The sequence below is a fragment of the Gymnodraco acuticeps genome, unplaced genomic scaffold (genome assembly GCF_902827175.1).
Source record: "Gymnodraco acuticeps unplaced genomic scaffold, fGymAcu1.1, whole genome shotgun sequence".
Taxonomy (NCBI): Eukaryota; Metazoa; Chordata; class Actinopteri; order Perciformes; family Bathydraconidae; genus Gymnodraco; species Gymnodraco acuticeps.
The window spans coordinates 340,194-357,744 of NW_022990284.1; the positions used below are offsets into that span (position 1 = coordinate 340,194).

The window sequence follows — 17,551 nt, forward strand, 5'->3', positions numbered from 1 at the left end:
AGCATGTGTGTGAAGAAGCAGGAAGTAAAAAGGAACTCACCTTGTGGTATAACCGGCAAGAGAGAAAGCCTTTGAGCTCCAAACTGTTTCAGAGAGAATCCTTGATAATCCATGATATGGCGTTTCATCACGGCAGCATTTAGTTTAGACGGTAGCTGCCGGGTCCCGCATGAGCTCAGCCCCCTCCGCTTTAAAGCTTTATCCCCAAATCAGCACTTTTGAAACAGGAAGTGAAATAGAGGGACATGAGGCATGGCTAGAATGATCTGTTTGGTGTTTGGAGCAAAACACTTCATAGACATGTTTATATATTTATATATATCTGAGACCTGTGCTGTTGCCTAAAGATAGCATGATAGGTGACCTTTAAATCAGAAATCTAAAATAAATTAAAAAAAGAAAAAAAACTAAAAATGTATAAAAAAACAAGGCATAAAATCTAAAACAAATAAAAATAGGACCCTCATAATTATTCAAAATAAAGCTCACTTACTTTTGTTTCTTCTTAATCTCAAATGTAGTGATTTCCCACCCGTAACCCTGCCCCTCTTATTTAACCCCAAAGAACTGAAATGACTTCCTGAAATCCCCCCCTCTTCTCCTCAGCGTTCTGCACTCTGTATTGCTTTTAAAGTTATATTGTTTTTAATGTATGGCTGTTTTTATTGTTTACTTTGAGTTCTTCTTACCTTTGTTTGGTCTGGAGGTTTTAAAGTTGGATTGGATTTGGTGTTTTCTGCCGCAAATCTCCTTCAGTTGGAAAATAACTGAACTAAATATCTTTATAGACAAATCAACGTTTTGCCGTACAGTTTTCATTGTTGTCTTTTATCGTGAGTCATTTCACCAGTGGGGGTTAAACACATGTGCTGCTTCCTGACAGGTGTCTCCTCTTCCTCCTCCTCTTCCTCCTCCTCCTCTTCACCTGCCACACAGACACCATAACTTGTCGGAAATTCACGCTGTGCCTTTTAAAAATGCCCCCCCCCCCCCCTCTGTGCCGGCGCCCCGACTCTCTGACCCCATAACTCAAACCTGACTCTGAGCTGCAGAGACACCAGGCGACTCGCTCCTGTTAACTAGAGACTAGAGTTTTATTTTGCTAAACTACCATCATTTATTACTTCTATTAATACTGGTAATACATGGTTATTCTTTTTACTTTATTTATTTCAGTTATGTTTGTATTATTATTTTAATTTAGAGTTTTTTATATATTTTTTTTTATTCTATTTAAAAATTAAGCAACTCAAATGTCTGTTTGAGGTAGAGGTTAAATGAGCCAATATACTGTATTACGAAAAGGTAAATAAAGATGAATCATTTGTGTATCATAACTGTGTTTGTGTACAACAGTACAAGATCTGAGTACTTCTACTTTTACTCAAATACAAGATCTGAGTACTTCTACTTTACTCAAGTACAAGATCCGAGTACTTCTACTTTTACTCATGTACAAGATCTGAGTACTTCTGCTGTTACTCAAGTACAAGATCTGAGTACTTCTGCTGTTACTCAAGTACAAGATCTGAGTACTTCTACTTTTACTCAAGATCTGAGTACTTCTACTTTTACTGAAGTACAAGATCTGAGTACTTCTACTTTTACAAAGTACATGATCTGAGTACTTCTACTTTTACTCAAGTACAAGATCTGAGTACTTCTACTCAAGTACAAGATCTGAGTACTTCTACTTTTACTCAAGATCTGAGTACTTCTACTTTTACTCAAGTACAAGATCTGAGTACTTCTACTTTTACAAAGTACAAGATCTGAGTACTTCTACTTTTACTCAAGTACAAGATCTGAGTACTTCTACTTTTACTCAAGTACAAGATCTGAGTACTTCTACTTTTACTCAAGATCTGAGTACTTCTCCCACCGCTGTGTTTTTGTACTTTTACTGCCACGTATAAACATCCGGTTTCCTCATAGCTAACGATGACGCACTTTACTCCACGTCTGCGTGCTTGACTGCAACTGGTTGGTCCAATCAGATGTCACCATTCAGCCAATCAGCAGCTAGGACCTTTAAACTTCCTCTTTAAAATACACTACCCTGGCCCTTTCTCATTTCATCACTACCCGTCCCTTGTGTGTTCTGTAGCTTCTGCATGTAAACGGTCTGCAGAGTCACAAACCCTCAAAGTGCACCCTGTAGCGAGTAAAACTCTAACACAGAGAAGACCTGTCTGTGCTGCCCCAGAACGCCTCGTTGGACATTTCTCATTCTATTTTGTATATGGCTTCACCCTCTAAGGGTGCGCAGCACATTACCCAATAGCGATAGCCTTAGAGGGCTACGCCTATACTCATAGAAGCTGGAGTTACAGTAGGTAACTTCAGTTTTCCATGGTTTGCTTCCTGGGTTCTGTGACGTGTGAACACCCAGATCAACAGCAAAGGACCGGATTGGCCCAAATGGACCAATCCTTGGAGCCCCTCACACACCAGGATCCCTTGGCTAACTAACAGGGAGTCCCATTGACTTGCATAGAGCTCCCTGGATGCTGGTAATAGACGAGTTGGGATGGCGGAGGAATGCTCTCCGTAGACCCATTGACTCACAGCGTTATAAACCTTTTACTCAATATCAAGCCACACTTATTGTTTTTACTTCGGCTGTGAGTGTTTGTGTGCTCAGGATGAGTTTCGCTTGTTCTCCTGTATCGCCGACCCGGAAACCTGTCCGCTCCTCGCAACGTCCCGACCAATCAGAGCACAGTGGGCTCACAGGGAGGGGGGGGGGGGGGGGGCAGGAGCTCCAACAAGCCGTGTAGGACAGAGAGTGAATACACACACTTTACAGAGATGCTGTGAGAAACCACTGTGAGTTTGGAACATTGAACAATGTGAATCTATTCTAGTCGACCTCAGCGATGGAACTATGATCAGTAGAGATGGCCGTGACACGGGACCTTTAAAGCTGAGATTCAGTTTCTGCAGTTTTTTTATTTCATTAAATCCTAACTTCCACTAAAAGGCTGTTTTAATTCTCAGATAATTTACTTTAATAAATATTACACAAAATATAAGTATTATTATCTTAATGTAGTTTAAGAATCACCCCCACGCATCCTCTATAACTCTAATTTCTCGCTTGTACAATGTTGAAAATAGCATGAAATCATTGTTGTTGTATCCTTGGTTTATTTACAGCAGTGAGGTGTCGGTCTCTCTCCTCCCCGTGAGGTGCAGCTCCCAGGCCTCCAGCTGCTGCAGGAACCCAGCGTTCGGCCTCATGTCGGGTTTACATCCGAGCACCAAGCTCCAGGCCTCCTGAACACATCACAACCACAGCACTATGGGGTCCTTTTGTATTTTTGACTTTTTATTTTAATTGTCCATAATATCTTATATTGTTTTGTTTGTATTTGTTATAATTGATATAATATTTAATATAGATTGATATTACATTTTATTTGTAATTGTTAATTCACTTTTCCACTTTTTAAAGTATTTAAAGTATTGTATTCTCAAGTACAAGGTCTGAGTACTTCTACTTTCACTCAAGTACAAGATCTGAGTACTTCTACTTTTACTCAAGTACAATATCTGAGTACTTCTACTTTTACTCAAGTACAATATCTGAGTACTTCTACTTTTACTCAAGTACAAGATCTGAGTACTTCTACTTTTACTCAAGTACAAGATCTGAGTACTTCTACTTTTACTCAAGTACAAGATCTGAGTACTTCTACTTTTACTCAAGATCTGAGTACTTCTCCCACCGCTGTGTTTTTGTACTTTTACTGTGGTAAAGGCTCATCACACTTTAATAACAGAGCATCAGTAAAGTGAGTCTGGTTAAAATCACGTCTCTCAGATTTCAGAGAGACGGTTTCCTAAAAGATAAATTGGCTGAAATCCAAACTAAATATTTCTGATATGAAAGAGCAGCTGCTGCTTTCAGTGAGAACATCCTTCAATAAATACTGGGGTCTGAAAATACTCCATTATATGTAAAAGTAATGAAACCTAAGTAGAAGCAGTCGACCAATCACAACAGAGCCTGCATAGCTAACCAATCAGAGCACTATTTAAAGTAAAGACACTACATACATTACATTACATTACATTACATTACATTACATTTAGCTGACGCTTTTATCCAAAGCGACTTACAATAAGTACATTCGACCAGAAGACACAACCTTGAAGAAAACAGAATCATAAAGTACATCAGGTTTCATAGAGCCAAACATTTCAAGTGCTACTCAACTGGCTTTAGATAAGCCAGTCCTTTATTAGTATATAAGTGCTTTGTTAATAGTTCTAACGCTCGAAGTGGAGTCGAAAGAGATGAGTTTTCAGTCTGCGCCGGAAGATGTGCAAGCTTTCTGCTGTCCTGATGTCAATGGGGAGCTCATTCCACCATCTTGGAGCCAGGACAGCAAACCCACGTGTTTTCGCCGATGGGAACTTGGGTCCCCTTCGCAGCGAGGGCGCAGCGAGTCGTTTGGCTGATGCAGAGCGTAGTGCACGCGCTGGGGATGTACGGTTTAACCATGTCCTGGATGTACGAAGGGCCAGATCCATTCGCAGCATGGTAAGCAAGTACCAGTGTCTTGAAGTGGATTCTAGCAGTTACCGGAAGCCAGTGAAGGGAGCGGAGGAGCGGAGTGGTGTGGGAGAATTTAGGAAGGTTGAAGACCAGACGAGCCGCTGCATTCTGGATGAGCTGCAGAGGTCGGATGGCACATGCAGGTAGACCAGCCAGGAGGGAGTTGCAGTAGTCTAGGCGTGAGATGACGAGAGCCTGGACCAGAACCCGAGTCGCTTTCTGAGTCAGATGGGGACGTATCCTCCTGATGTTGTAAAGCGTGTATCTGCAGCAACGGGTTGTAGCAGCGATGTTTGCAGTGAAGGACAGGTTGTTATCTAGGGTCACACCCAGATTCCTTGCAGTCTGAGTCGGGGAAACAACAGAGGTACCGATTTTGATTGTTAGGTCAAGAGTGGGACAATCTTTTCCCGGAAGGAAGAGCAGCTCAGTCTTGTCAAGGTTGAGCTTGAGGTGATGAGCAGACATCCACTGAGAGATGTCAGCTAGACAAGCAGAGATGCGTGCGACGACCTGGGTCTCTGAGCGGGGAAAGGACAGAATTAATTGGGTGTCGTCAGCGTAGCAGTGGTATGAAAAACCATGCGGGCTAATGACTGATTCGAGCGAGTTTGTGTACAAGGAGAAGAGGAGGGGACCAAGAACAGAGCCCTGAGGGACCCCTGTAGTTACACCTAAACATCAGCAGGAGAGGACTCTTTAAAGTAGAGACACTACACACTGATATACACCTGAACATCAGCAGGAGAGGACTCTTTAAAGTAGAGACACTACACACTGATATACACCTGAACATCAGCAGGAGAGGACTCTTTAAAGTAGAGACACTACATACTGATATACACCTGAACATCAGCAGGAGAGGACTCTTTAAAGTAGAGACACTACACACTGATATACACCTGAACATCAGCAGGAGAGGACTCTTTAAAGTAGAGACACTACACACTGATATATACCTGAACATCAGCAGGAGAGGACTCTTTAAAGTAGAAACACTACATACTGATATACACCTGAACATCAGCAGGAGAGGACTCTTTAAAGTAGAGACACTACATACTGATATACACCTGAACATCAGCAGGAGAGGACTCTTTAAAGTAGAGACACTACATACTGATATACACCTGAACATCAGCAGGAGAGGACTCTTTAAAGTAGAGACACTACATACTGATATACACCTGAACATCAGCAGGAGAGGACTCTTTAAAGTAGAGACACTACATACTGATATACACCTGAACATCAGCAGGAGAGGACTCTTTAAAGTAGAGACACTACATACTGATATACACCTGAACATCAGCAGGAGAGGACTCTTTAAAGTAGAGACACTACATACTGATATACACCTGAACATCAGCAGGAGAGGACTCTTTAAAGTAGAGACACTACATACTGATATACACCTGAACATCAGCAAGAGAGGACTCTTTAAAGTAGAGACACTACATACTGATATACACCTGAACATCAGCAGGAGAGGACTCTTTAAAGTAGAGACACTACAGACTGATATACACCTGAACATCAGCAGGAGAGGACTCTTTAAAGTAGAGACACTACATACTGATATACACCTGAACATCAGCAGGAGAGGACTCTTTAAAGTAGAGACACTACATACTGATATACACCTGAACATCAGCAGGAGAGGACTCTTTAAAGTAGAGACACTACATACTGATATACACCTGAACATCAGCAGGAGAGGACTCTTTAAAGTAGAGACACTACATACTGATATACACCTGAACATCAGCAGGAGAGGACTCTTTAAAGTAGAGACACTACATACTGATATACACCTGAACATCAGCAGGAGAGGACTCTTTAAAGTAGAGACACTACATACTGATATACACCTGAACATCAGCAGGAGAGGACTCTTTAAAGTAGAGACACTACATACTGATATACACCTGAACATCAGCAGGAGAGGACTCTTTAAAGTAGAGACACTACATACTGATATACACCTGAACATCAGCAGGAGAGGACTCTTTAAAGTAGAGACACTACATACTGATATACACCTGAACATCAGCAGGAGAGGACTCTTTAAAGTAGAGACACTACATACTGATATACACCTGAACATCAGCAAGAGAGGACTCTTTAAAGTAGAGACACTACATACTGATATACACCTGAACATCAGCAGGAGAGGACTCTTTAAAGTAGAGACACTACAGACTGATATACACCTGAACATCAGCAGGAGAGGACTCTTTAAAGTAGAGACACTACATACTGATATACACCTGAACATCAGCAGGAGAGGACTCTTTAAAGTAGAGACACTACATACTGATATACACCTGAACATCAGCAGGAGAGGACTCTTTAAAGTAGAGACACTACATACTGATATACACCTGAACATCAGCAGGAGAGGACTCTTTAAAGTAGAGACACTACATACTGATATACACCTGAACATCAGCAGGAGAGGACTCTTTAAAGTAGAGACACTACATACTGATATACACCTGAACATCAGCAGGAGAGGACTCTTTAAAGTAGAGACACTACATACTGATATACACCTGAACATCAGCAGGAGAGGACTCTTTAAAGTAGAGACACTACATACTGATATACACCTGAACATCAGCAGGAGAGGACTCTTTAAAGTAGAGACACTACATACTGATATACACCTGAACATCAGCAGGAGAGGACTCTTTAAAGTAGAGACACTACATACTGATATATACCTGAACGTAGAATAGGTGATATTGTGAATGCATATCTTTATCTATTAACTGTTCTGATGCTAATACTCATGTATAACGCATAACACATGCTTAAACTTATGGTACTTTAAGTTTATTTCGATGCCAGTAAAAATGTCTGCATTTATTCAAGTGAGATTTTAAATGCAGGACTTAGTATTAATGTACTGCTTGTAACAAAGGGTTAGTGATATAAGGTGCGCTTGTTTTGTTGACGTTGAGGGAAAAAAACTCGAGTTTGTGTCAGGAGAAAACACGGATAAGCTGTCAACCACACACACACACCCACGCGCGCGCGCACACACACACACACCCACACACACACGCACACACACACCCACACACCCACACACACACACACACACACACACACACACACACACACACACACACACACACACACACACACACACAACCACACACACACACACACACACACACACACACACACACACACGCACACACACTCCTCCAGACTTTAATTGAGCCTCCTCCCCTTCAGTCTCCTCCGGCTGTAACTTCTCTCCCTCGTTATTTCGGACTGGATACGACCGCGAACATGTCTCCTCTTCATCTGCAGAAAACTCTTCTTCTTCTCCCTCTCCTCTTCCTCACCCTCCTTCACCACAGTGGTGAGTACTAACTATATTTAATAAAATATAAACACGCCATTTTTTTGTTGTATTTTTTACTCTAAGCGACAGAAGTTTGAGTGCAAGACGTTCATTTTGAATGACAAACACAACATGTGGCTTTTCGCGGATGCACAATTGCGTTGAAAAATAATGTTTTTAAGCTTCTAAAGCACAGTTTGTATGAAAAGAAGTGTTTTTTTAGTCAATTGTCTTCTTTTTATTCTCGTCAGCAGTGCACTTGAACGCTACAGTGGGATATTCTCTTGTTTAATTCCCGCTAAATGTAAATAAAAGTAATGTTTTTAAGCTAATATAGCACAGTTTTCTCCGAAATAATTGTTTTTTAGTTCATGATCTCCACACATTTCGCTTCAGCCGTGCACTTGAACGCTACAGTGGGATTATATCATGCTGAATTTACGCTAAATAGAAACTTCTCTTCACATTAGCTTGTATTTGTGTAAGTGTAGCCGTGGCTAACCCTTCAAATGTGCATTTAATAACTAATTAGCACTGATTGACGCACGGTATGTGCACGCATGTGACGCATGTTTTTATTCTAAAGGCATGCCACTAGTGGTGGAAAGTAACTGTGTACATTTACTCTATTACTGCACTTTTACTATACTTGAGTATTTCCTGCTACTTTATACTTCTAATCCACTGAATCTAAAGGGTATCTGATACGTTTCTGATTTAGATTAATAATATAAAAGATGATGTTTATAAGAGCTTAATACTATGTGTTGATTCCGTTATGAAATTCATGAGAAACCTGGAATTGTTTTATATAAAAACAGTTTAAAAACCCCTCCTTTAGCAGCTGGAACAACACATTAATGCATTAATAATAATTCATTAATAATCATGATTTAATAACATATTTTTCTGAAGTTGGCTATGAGTTCTGAATGCAGGTTATACACTTGTAATAGATTACTTCTACACTGTGGTATTACTACTTTATTTGAGTATTTGTCAGAGTACTTGGTGCACACACAGTCTGGATAAGTTATTAAAGATTTAACAAGACTGTTAAATCTAACATCTAAAATGTTTCTAAACATCTGAAGAAACCTCAAACCACAGCCCTTCAATGAGATGTTCCTGCAGTGCGCAGTTCTTCATCAGGACAATAACAGAAACGAGTGAGAGAAGAGGCTGTTTTCAGCTGTGGTACAAATATACTGTACTTAAGTTCAACTTGAGATACTTGTACTTCAGTATTTCCATGCAATGCCACTTTATACTGAAATATTGTACTTTTTACTTCACTATATCTATTTGACGCTTTGGTTGCTTTACAAATTCAGATTTTTAAATATGATGTTTTGTTATAATTTGAACCAGCCAGCAGATTTTTGAGAGATAAAAGTAATTAATTTTCATTTTATGCATTAAGTACAATGTATATAATGTTGCTGATTAAACAAATACTTTACATAATAAAAAATACATAATTAGTCAATCTTTTTAATTCTAAATTGTTCGAAAATGGAGAAATTTGATATTTGCGGATAATTCAAATGTATTTTAGATGTTGTTGTAATTAACCTTTTTCCGGAGTGTAAATGTACTTTATGACGACAGGTTTAAGATAAATAAGGGCACATAAGGTGAGACTTTAGCAGCTAATTTGTCAAAAACAGATGAACCGGTTGACAGGACATTAATTAGACGTACAAAAATAGATCTTTTTAATCCATTAAGAATAAAAAAGATAAGAATTAAGTGTGTAAATCCATTATTTCCCAACCAAAGGCAGACATAATGTTTTCTGATAGATTACCTTCAGACTGAATTAAACCTAAACTATGTCGCATCTCGCAACAGGAGAAGCAACATTAAACCTCTTTTTCTCCTTAAATCCCTGTTTTTTACTCCATCAGCCCCGTCTTAATTGGGTTACCGACATTTAATCCTCACCTCCTCTGGAGATGCAGCAAATCCGTCTGTTTTTGGATTAGGGTTTTTGTGATAGAGCTCCAAACTGACCCCTCCCTAATGGGCCTTGAAGGGCACTTACTTGAACACAATTTGTGGCTAAAAGCATCTCCTGCATGGAAATAAAGTACGAGGAGAAAGCCCCACATTTAGCTCGTCTGATGTATTGTACACCGAGCTTGTTATTGATCAGGGTTCATCAGTGTGATGGACATGTTGTGTTACAGGACGGGAAAGTAGTCCGGGCATTAAATCAGAGCTTTTACGGAGACATTTACAGAGCAGAAAGGAGACGGATGCTTGTGTGTTTTATGCCATTTATGAAATCCTTTTAGCCAAACACGTGCCTTGATACTTCATATAGAATACTGCCATGTGTCGTACACTGTGAATACACTTTGAAAAGTTTGTTCATTTTGACAGGAAGTCACATTGGTTTATATAGTTAAGTTATATCAACAATATAAGCTAACTAGTTAGCAACGTAGTGATGATGTATTTTTGTAGTCCAACCCAGAAGTTGGCATTGCAAGGGCTCCAGTTGGCAAAAAAGCCAATGAGATTTCTCTATGTGATTTTTGTCAAACTAACATTTATTATACTTGTACGATTAGTTCAGCAGGATAATCTCCATATATTAACACCACTTTATGATTTCTGAAGTCAAAAGCTAACGTTAGGCTATAAAGGAACTACAGCACGGTCACATGACTTCACGTCACCACCGCTAAGCTAAAGGTGGCTAATGTTGGGCTATAAAGGAACTACAGCACGGTCACATGACTTCACGTCACCACCGCTAAGCTAAAGGTGGCTAATGTTGGGCTATAAAGGAACTACAGCACGGTCACATGACTTTACCTCACCACCGCTAAGCTAAAGGCTAATGTTGGGCTATAAAGGAACTACAGCACGGTCACATGACTTCACGTCACCACCGCTAAGCTAAAGGTGGCTAATGTTGGGCTATAAAGGAACTACAGCACGGTCACATGACTTCACGTCACCACCGCTAAGCTAAAGGCTAATGTTGGGCTATAAAGGAACTACAGCACGGTCACATGACTTCACGTCACCACCGCTAAGCTAAAGGTGGCTAATGTTGGGCTATAAAGGAACTACAGCACGGTCACATGACTTCACGTCACCACCGCTAAGCTAAAGGTGGCTAATGTTGGGCTATAAAGGAACTACAGCACGGTCACATGACTTCACGTCACCACCGCTAAGCTAAAGGCTAATGTTGGGCTATAAAGGAACTACAGCACGGTCACATGACTTCACGTCACCACCGCTAAGCTAAAGGAGGCTAATGTTGGGCTATAAAGGAACTACAGCACGGTCACATGACTTCACGTCACCACCGCTAAGCTAAAGGAGGCTAATGCTGGGCTATAAAGGAACTACAGCACGTTCTTAAACTCTAACTCTTAAACCAGTCTCCAAGGAAAAGTAATGTTTTGGTGAAATCCTGGCAACATTAGCTTTGGGGACATATCCCTTAAAATAAAATGGCTTATGTCCTAATTGCCTTTTAAATGTTGTTGAGACTCTTAATTGTCCTTATTGTCAGTAAATCCCATTTAAAAAGTCCCTAATCCGCAGTGAATTGGTTCCACTAACAGGTATTATCCAAACAAAGCCTTGTGTATCTTATTCCTCTGGGACATAAAGCTCTGCTGTTGTCCAAACCTATTAAAACCCAAACCCTGAGCTGCATGGGTACAATGAAGAAAGCCCTTACATTTGATTTGGATGCAAAAACATTCCTGCAAATACTTCTAATGGCCATAGGTGGCGCCAAAAACAACAATATTTACATTTTTAAGAAAATAGTTTTTGACATTCGATGTTTTACTATTTTAAATAATGCCTTGAGTGAATATTATATTGAAAACCATACTTTTGATTTGCACATGACCGTTGTTGTTTTTATGTAAATCAATTCAATCCATTACTCATTGTGATTTACTGTATATAGATGTATTGATATTCTAAAATTAAATTAAGAATGAAACATTTAATTAAAGGAAATAACTCAAAGTGCCAATCTGATAAATGAGATATTCAAATATGTTTTGACCACAAGGTCATCCTGCATAACAATGAATCTACACTTCAATATGAACATAAATTACTATCTATAGAGTATACGCCTGAAACGCCTCTATTGAACTCTTTGTTTACTTCACCTGAACATCAGCAGGAGAGGACTCTTTAAAGTAGAGACACTACATACTGATATACACCTGAACATCAGCAGGAGAGGACTCTTTAAAGTAGAGACACTACATACTGATATACACCTGAACATCAGCAGGAGAGGACTCTTTAAAGTAGAGACATTACATACTGATATACACCTGAACATCAGCAGGAGAGGACTCTTTAAAGTAGATACACTACATACTGATATACACCTGAACATCAGCAGGAGAGGACTCTTTAAAGTAGAGACACTACATACTGATATACACCTGAACATCAGCAGGAGAGGACTCTTTAAAGTAGAGACACGACATACTGATATATACCTGAACATCAGCAGGAGAGGACTCTTTAAAGTAGAGACACTACATACTGATATACTCCTGAACATCAACAGGAGAGGACTCTTTAAAGTAGAGACACTACATACTGATATACACCTGAACATCAGCAGGAGAGGACTCTTTAAAGTAGAGACACTACATACTGATATACACCTGAACATCAGCAGGAGAGGACTCTTTAAAGTAGAGACACTACATACTGATATACACCTGAACATCAGCAGGAGAGGACTCTTTAAAGTAGAGACACTACATACTGATATACACCTGAACATCAGCAGGAGAGGACTCTTTAAAGTAGAGACACTACATACTGATATAGACCTGAACATCAGCAGGAGAGGACTCTTTAAAGTAGAGACACTACATACTGATATACACCTGAGCATCAGCAGGAGAGGACTCTTTAAAGTAGAGACACTACATACTGATATACACCTGAACATCAGCAGGAGAGGACTCTTTAAAGTAGAGACACTACATACTGATATACACCTGAACATCAGCAGGAGAGGACTCTTTAAAGTAGAGACTCTACATACTGATATACACCTGAACATCAGCAGGAGAGGACTCTTTAAAGTAGAGACACTACATACTGATATACACCTGAACATCAGCAGGAGAGGACTCTTTAAAGTAGAGACACTACATACTGATATACACCTGAACATCAGCAGGAGAGGACTCTTTAAAGTAGAGACACTACATACTGATATACACCTGAACATCAGCAGGAGAGGACTCTTTAAAGTAGAGACACTACATACTGATATACACCTGAACATCAGCAGGAGAGGACTCTTTAAAGTAGAGACTCTACATACTGATATACACCTGAACATCAGCAGGAGAGGACTCTTTAAAGTAGAGACACTACATACTGATATACAACTGAACATCAGCAGGAGAGGACTCTTTAAAGTATAGACACTACATACTGATATACACCTGAACATCAGCAGGAGAGGACTCTTTAAAGTAGAGACACTACATACTGATATACACCTGAACATCAACAGGAGAGGACTCTTTAAAGTAGAGACACTACATACTGATATACACCTGAACATCAGCAGGAGAGGACTCTTTAAAGTAGAGACACTAGATACTGATATACACCTGAACATCAGCAGGAGAGGACTCTTTAAAGTAGAGACACTACATACTGATATACACCTGAACGTCAGCATGGGGACCCTTTAAGTTAAGGATCTGAATACTTCTTAAACTTCTGTTAAACCTTAAGTAAACCTTTTAATTGAAAGAGCTGAAATTTGATAGCTAACCAGAGATGAGCTAACATAGCGCTAAGGCTAAATAGAAAATAGATTTCCATTCATCTTAATCTCTATCTCTAAATCAATACAAAAATAAGACTTGTGTACATCCAGACATTTAATTCCACACATCATGTTTATCTTAACTGACTGAATACTTGTCCCTCTCCTGATTCTTAAGACCTCATGAATCATTCATTATTTAACCAGATAAGAAGTGTGTTTCTGCAGAAAGTGAGGTATGCATGATTGAGTCTATCTCCTGGTGTGAATAATGGCCTGACCTCCTCCTCCTCGGCTCCATGTCACGGTGCCTTCAGGAAGTGTGCAGCTGTTGGCTCCAGTTGTTCAGGACGGATTAGGGCTTTTGCCTGAGTGATAGGCGTGCATGACGCCCATATAATCTAATGTATTGGCTCATTGTTTTCATTAAAGAGAGTGGAGCTGTTTGATCCCAGAGGAAGTATAAGGGTGCCTCTTTGCAGCATTAAGCATATGTAAGCTAATTCACGTAGCATGTATGTCAGCGCAGAGAGCAATCAGACACTGAGATTCCTGTTGATTTAACTCTCTGCTTCACTTAACTGATTATCCAAGCTTCTGTCTGCATGGACACGCAGAACCAGACTGAACAACAGAGCCCATGGTCCGCTTTTGTTCCAGGTTTTGTTGACTTTTAAAAGGCTAAGAAAACATGGTGCGTTCTGCTAATTAAATTCAACAAAAGTCAAGGCACGTTTCTTCCTATTTCCAAAACCAGAGATGGAGATCCTTTTGTTGAGTAAAAGTGTTAATACTACACTGTAGAAAACTCTGTTACAAGTAAAAGTACTGAATGGTAAAGATGAAAATTGACTAGGGTTAATATAATTAGCAAAACGTAAGAATTATATGTGAAAGTACACAGTGGAGAAAAAAAACCACGAACAAACTTCAAATTGCAAGAAGTTAGAATAGAAATCCACTCAAAATATATGTATTGTACAAACAGTTCACTTCAATTTAGAAAAACCCCATATTTTAACAGGTTCATTCAATTTAAAACACCTTTTTTATGCAAACATATCAATTTGTAGCCTAACTTAAACTGTAAGATAATTAAAATGAAGGAAAAAGTTCAATATTTCCTTCAAAATGTCCAATGAAGTGCAATACTTCAGTAAATGTACATTCCTCTTCTCACAATCACGTGCTTACATTTGGAAAACGTATAAATAAAAAGGCGTTAGTTGCCAGGAACAGATATTATTAGGGATGTAACGATATATCGAATATCGCGATAAATAAATGTCTCAATACCGTCGTGAGACTGACAAAATATACTGGGATTTATTTATTTATTTTTTAATAAAAAATTGTTTTAAACCTTTATTTAACCAGGTGGTCCCATTGAGATCATCAATCTCTTTTTCAAGGGAGACCTGTCCAACATGGCAGCAAGTAGGTTACAACATGAACATAAAACAACAGATAACACAAAAGGACATGGTATTTACAGGGCTACATGTACACACCTAGAGACACTGACAAGTACCAACAGTATATCTATATCTCTGTCAATAAGCCTCACCTTCTTGGCAACAACTGTATTGTTGTTGAAGAGGTGGAGAGACAATGCACAGTTTGACCCACTGCTGTTACCCATGGCCAAAGCATATCTCTCTGTCCCAGCAACATCAGTACCAAGCAAGAGAGTTGTTTCCACAGCAGGGGATTTTGCAAACGCCCAAACATCCCAGCTTCTACCTGGAAATGTGGACTTGCTCATATTCCTAAAAGATAACCTTGATGACGCTGAGCGAGTGAGCGAGTGAGTGAGTGAGTGAGTGAGTGAGTGAGTGAGTGAGTGAGTGAGTGAGTGAGTGAGTGAGTGAGTGAGTGAGTGAGCGAGAGAGTTAGAGTTACTTGAAAAACTAAAGTGAAACTTGATGTATTCTATAGCAGGGTCTGATTATTATATTGTTGACACTGTAAAATACTACTATCTACTAAAATGCTGTACAAATCAGATTTATTATTTAATAAAGAAAAAAAATGCAAGGTAAAAAAAAAAAAAAAATCACAATTTTTTTCTTTATTTCTCAATATCGCGATAAATATCGTACCGTGGACTTTTTATCGCGATATTATCGTACCGTGAGTTTTTGGTATTGTTACATCCCTAGTTATTATACAATGAACGTTTCCCTGTTTTGTTCAAATGTTAATTGAGAAGCATATTGCGTTCAAAACTCATACGAACGCTGATTATTTAATAATGAATGTGATTTTGAAGAGACTGGGTAGATCGAACGATGCATCAACACAGTATTCTCAAAGGGTTGAATCTTCACTGAGAAACTGGCAACAACTGCATCCTTTTCCCTTGTTTTTAAAGAGTGTTTGTTGTGTCAGTGTTTGCTTTAAAGCCTGCGCATGCTCTGAGGATTTGCAGAGAACCAAAGCATGAGCTGTTTCTCTGGCAGCAGCCGAGCGGACATCCTCCCTGAAGCTTAGAGAAGTGAGGTTTCTCTAAAGCCTCGTCTTCATGAGTGTTTCTGCAGCGATTCGGTGTCTGAGGGGTTTTCTATCCAACAGCTGCTTCTGTAGTTTGATCCCAATCCTTCTGGGAGGGAGTTTCTCGCGTATTGACTTCCTCTCCAATCCTTCTTCTTGCGGTATTCAAAGCACATCATTCAACAAAGTGAACAATCGATACAGTAGATACGACCTGTCGGAGAAAAGAGCTGCACACGTTGGTTTAAAGCTACCTTAATCAAGGAGAGGAATGTAAGGAAATGACTCATGAGAGGAAAAGAACATCCTAGTGATGAAGTCCTGAAACACCAGAACAACCTCAAAGAACTGGATTTGACAGAGCGGGCTGTTGTCTCGTCATTGTTCTGGGTCTCGGACAAGAAGTGGTACTTGAACGCACCGCAAAGACTTCAGAAATCAGACAACTGTCACATAGTTTCTGCAAGTGTGTAGGTGGGAAGTAACTCGCCATAAAAGCGGTCTGCAGAAGTCTGTGTTTGTCATTTATAAAGGGACCAGAAAATGTAGGACAGTGGATGTACAAGTTATTGTTACGGTACACATCTGAACGCACATATTTCTTAATTTATTTAAGTGTTTTTTGGGCAAACAATGGCTTTATTGTGTAGACAGAATTGAAATGGGGTGACATGCAGCAAATGGTCCCAGCACAAGTTCTACCAATTGAGCTGGGCGACCAAACAATTCTTACCAATTACTTTAATCCATATCAGAGTATTAGAACGTGCCTTGATCCTAGTTTCTAGATTCTGTTTCATGTTTTATTTTGAAGTTTTCTCATGACATGATATCTAGCTGATGCTTGTATCCAAAGCGATGACTTCAAACTGTAGACTAAATGCCTCCAGGAGCAATCTGGGGTTAAGTGTGTTGCCTCAACATCACAAAAATCCGTATTTGTCCTTTTAAAGGTTACTGTAGATGTAGCCATTGTTATGACACACATATTAAAACCCTTATTTCTCACCTATTACTTTAATTCCAGTCGGTCATGTCGTAGTAAAACATCAGAGTATTGGAACATGCCTTGGTTCTAGTTTTTTAGTTTCTGTTTCCTGTTTTCTCATGACATGATATCTAGCTGATGCTTTTATCCAAAGCGACTAACATAGACTTCAAAACTGTAGACGAAATGCCTCCAGGAGCAATCTGGGGTTAAGTGTGTTGCCCAAGAAAATATCAACATCACAAAAGTCCGTATTGGTCATTTAAAAAGTTACCGGAAAACATAGGACTGTTTATTCCAGTCGGCCATTTCGTAGTGAAAATATCAGAGTATTGGAACATGCCTTGG

General features: G+C 39.5%; 1 protein-coding gene across 2 annotated transcripts in view; it reads left to right on the forward strand.

Annotated features, from left to right (window-relative positions):
• The first annotated feature begins 7,817 nt into the window (after positions 1–7,817).
• mcama (melanoma cell adhesion molecule a) overlaps positions 7,818–17,551 on the forward strand; it is an 84,254-nt gene continuing 74,520 nt past the window's right edge. For both annotated transcript variants that reach the window (XM_034221789.1, XM_034221790.1), the window contains exon 1: positions 7,818–7,940. In XM_034221789.1, coding sequence (XP_034077680.1) covers positions 7,868–7,940 — 73 coding nt within the window. In that variant the 5' untranslated portion in view covers positions 7,818–7,867. The remainder of the gene's footprint in view (positions 7,941–17,551) is intronic.